The sequence below is a fragment of the Orycteropus afer genome, unplaced genomic scaffold, assembly GCF_000298275.1.
Source record: "Orycteropus afer afer isolate SDZICR_OR568_19922 unplaced genomic scaffold, OryAfe1.0 scaffold00270, whole genome shotgun sequence".
Classification (NCBI taxonomy): domain Eukaryota; kingdom Metazoa; phylum Chordata; class Mammalia; order Tubulidentata; family Orycteropodidae; genus Orycteropus; species Orycteropus afer.
In genome coordinates this window covers 321,975-325,434 of record NW_006921857.1, presented here as the reverse complement: position 1 = coordinate 325,434, position 3,460 = coordinate 321,975, and the positions used below count along the sequence as shown (strand labels likewise).

At 36.7% G+C, this 3,460-nt stretch overlaps 1 protein-coding gene across 1 annotated transcript in view; it reads left to right on the top strand.

Moving 5' to 3' along the window:
* MRPL1 (mitochondrial ribosomal protein L1) overlaps window positions 1-3,460 on the top strand; it is a 167,124-nt gene that overhangs the window by 68,687 nt on the left and 94,977 nt on the right. The window contains exon 3 of the mRNA XM_007950379.1: window positions 1,651-1,909. Within this exon, the coding sequence (XP_007948570.1) occupies window positions 1,651-1,909 (259 nt within the window). The remainder of the gene's footprint in view (window positions 1-1,650; window positions 1,910-3,460) is intronic.

Genomic DNA, 3,460 nt, shown 5'->3' with positions numbered 1-3,460 from the left:
CTGAACTCGAATTGTAGCCTGGTGCTTCCCCAATAAACTCCATAATCTGTGAGTTCTGTGTGGCCACTGCAGCGAATTATCGAACCCAGGAGAGAGGTGGTGGGTGCTTTGGGAGGAATGGTTGGAGAAAGGGCTGGAGGGAGGCAGCATGTCTGGCCTGGCAGGAATAGGCCTAGGGCTATTGATGGTGATTCTGCCTTCCTCTTGTGGGGTTCTAGGAGGTCAGAATATGTGGCCTTCTTGCTGTTTTTGCACACCCATGTAGTATTTACCACATTATATTGAAATTATCTCTTTGCCTATCTATCTCCTCCACACCTCTGTAAGTTTCTAAAGAGTAGAGTTTATGCCTCATTCAACTTTGTGTCAACTACAAATAGCACAAATGTTGGTCTTATATTTGCTGAACTAAGAAAAATTGTAAAGCAATCTGTGCTTTTGAATTAAAAATTATTTATTGTCTTCTGTTATGTATGTTTACTTATTTTTTTTGAAGTCTTTTAGAATACAGATTGAGATAACTAATCTTGATTTTATCTTTTAAAAAATTTTATTATGGTAAAATATATATAACATATTTGCCATTTTAACCATTTTGAAGTGTAGAATTCAGTGATATTAATTATATTTATAGTGTTGTATAACCATCTTCACTCTCTTTTTGACAAAAATTTTCTTACTCCACACAGAAATTCAGCACCCATTAAACAATAACTCCCAATTCCTTCTTCCTCCCAGCCCTTGATAATCAATAATCTACTTTTACCTATACATTTACTTATTCTAGATTCTTTATACAAGTGGGATCATACAATATTTCTTCTTTTGTGTGTGACTTATTTTACTTAGAATAATGTTTTTAGGGTTCATCTGTGTAGAAGCATGTATGAGAATGTCCTTTCTCTTTATGTACTAATAATATTCATACATATTATATGTATGTACCACATTTGTTTATTGATTCATCTGTTGATGACACTTGACCTATTGGCTATTGTGAAAAAAGTGGCAGTGAACACTGGTATAAAATTACCTGTTTAAGTCCCTGCTTTCAAATTTTTGGGGTATATTCCTAGCAGCGAAATTGCTGGGTTATATGGTAAACCTATGTTTAACTTTTTGGAGAACCACTAAAGTATATTCCGTAGCAGCTGCATCATTGTACAGTCCCACTAGCAATGGAGGAGGGTTTCAGTTTCTCCACAGTCATATCAGCATTTGTTATTTTCATTTTTTTTTTTTTTAATAATATCTATCCTAGTGGTATGAGTTGGTATCTCACTGTAGTTTTCATTTCTGTAGTGACTAATGATGTTGAGCATCATTTCAAGTGCTTACTCACTCAATGCTGTCCAGTCAGATCTGACTCATAGTGACCCCTCCTTGGGTTTCCAAGGTGATATCACTACAGAAGTAGATAGTCCAGTCTTGCTTCTGAGGAGTGGCTGGTAGGTTTGAACCGCCAGCCTTCTCGTTAGCAGTCAAATGCCTTAGGCACTATGCTACCAGAGCTCCTAAGTACTTACTGGCTGTTTGTTTATCTTTTTTGGGAAATGTTTATTCAAATACTTTAGTCATTTTTCAATTGGGATATTTGCTTTTTGTTGTTGAGCTTTTTTTCTGTTTGTTGTTATTGTTTTTGTTTTTAAGGCCTGCAAAGAAAACAAAGAAAGGTCCCAAAGAAAAAGCATCAGATGAAAAAAAAGATGAAATAGAAAAAATAAAGTCATACCCCTATATGGAAGGCGAGCCTGAAGATGATGTCTATTTAAAACGCTTTTACCCAAGGCAGATATATGAGGTGGAGAAAGCTGTTCACCTACTTAAGAAATTTCAAATTTTGGACTTCACTTATCCAAATCAAAGTGTTTATCTTGATTTAACACTGGATATGTCACTGCAGAAGAAGGTATGTAGACTCAATTAAATAAAATAATATGTGAGCAATGGCTGTAGAACTCATGGTTCTTAATTTTTAAGTGTTCTTTCCTCCCTTGATGATTGTTAGAATATATCATGCTCTTTCTGTAGCTGAAACTCAAACTAAACTCATTGTCATCGAGTAAATTTTACTCATAGTGATCCTCATAGGGTTTCTGAGGTTGTAAATCTTTATGGAGGCACATCACCCCATCTTTCTTCCACAGAGTCGCTGTTGGATTTGAACCACTGACATTTTGGTTAATAGCCAAATTCCTTAACCACTACAGAACCAGAGGTCCTTTTTGTACTTAATGTTATAAGAAAAATGTTCATTTTTTTATTTTCCAAATATGAAATACAGTGCTCCAGAGTGTCAATGAACACATACCTCCTTTCTCCCAAAAAATCACTGATATAAATTTCAACACAAGTAGTGTTGAAATTAATTGAGGTATTACTGTAACTTTGGAACGTTTCTTAAGCTACCTGAAAGTCATGTTCCTCTTCTAAATGAGGGCCTTGGAATAGGTCAGTGTCTTTTAGATGTGTTTTTCTAAATTCTAGGTTGAGAGTTTGTTTGGATGAGTGAGATTCCAAACCCCTCACTTGCTACACCCAGAGCTTCTATATAAGTTCATGTAAGAATTTTCTTCTGAAAATAGGAAAAAAAAAAACCCCACTAGATTAGCTTTGAGATCTATTACATCCCTAAATTTTAGAAACTTCTCAATTTAAAAAATCTAGTTTTTTTAATAAATGATCATTTTTATTCTGGGGATGTCTTTTTTTCTCCAAAAAAAACTGAATAGTATAACTTTTTGAGTAAACTTAACAACCCCAATAACAGCAACGACAGAATGCGTAGGCAGCAGCACAGGATAGCAATTAAGAGCATGTGCTCTGTAGTCACAAACTCAGGCTGAAGTCCTGTCTTCACCACTTAACGTGCTCATCTCTCTTGTTGCTAGGTGCTGTCAAGTCAGTTCCAACTCAGCAACCCTATATGACAGAGTAGAACTTTCCCCATAGGATTTCTTAGAAATTACAGTCTAAAGTGTAAAGTGTACAGTTTAAAGTGTAAAATGTAAAGATTACACTTTACAGAGGGAGACCTGATAGTACAGGGGTTAAAGCGCTTGGCTGCTAACCAAAAGGTCAGCGTTCAAACCCACCAGTTGGTCCGCCAGAGAAAAAAGACATGGCAGTCTGCTCCTGTAAAGAATTCTGCCTGGAAAACCCTATAGGGCATTTCTGCTCTGACCGATAGGGTAGCTGAGTCAGAAACATCTTGATGGCACACAGCAACAACAGTCTTTTTTTTTTTTTTTAACCAATTCTCCATTTAATGAGCAGCCAAAGGGATTAGGTGAGATTTTGCGGTTTGTCCTACTGTGGTGACATGTAGACGTGAGTTTTGAGGCTGAGCCTCTGGTGTTTAAAACCCAGCGAGATGCACCTGGTGCACAGGTAACAGCCCAGCTAATAGACTGAGACAGACTAGGAAGAAGGAAGAGGCCGTCCACTTCTGAAAGAACTG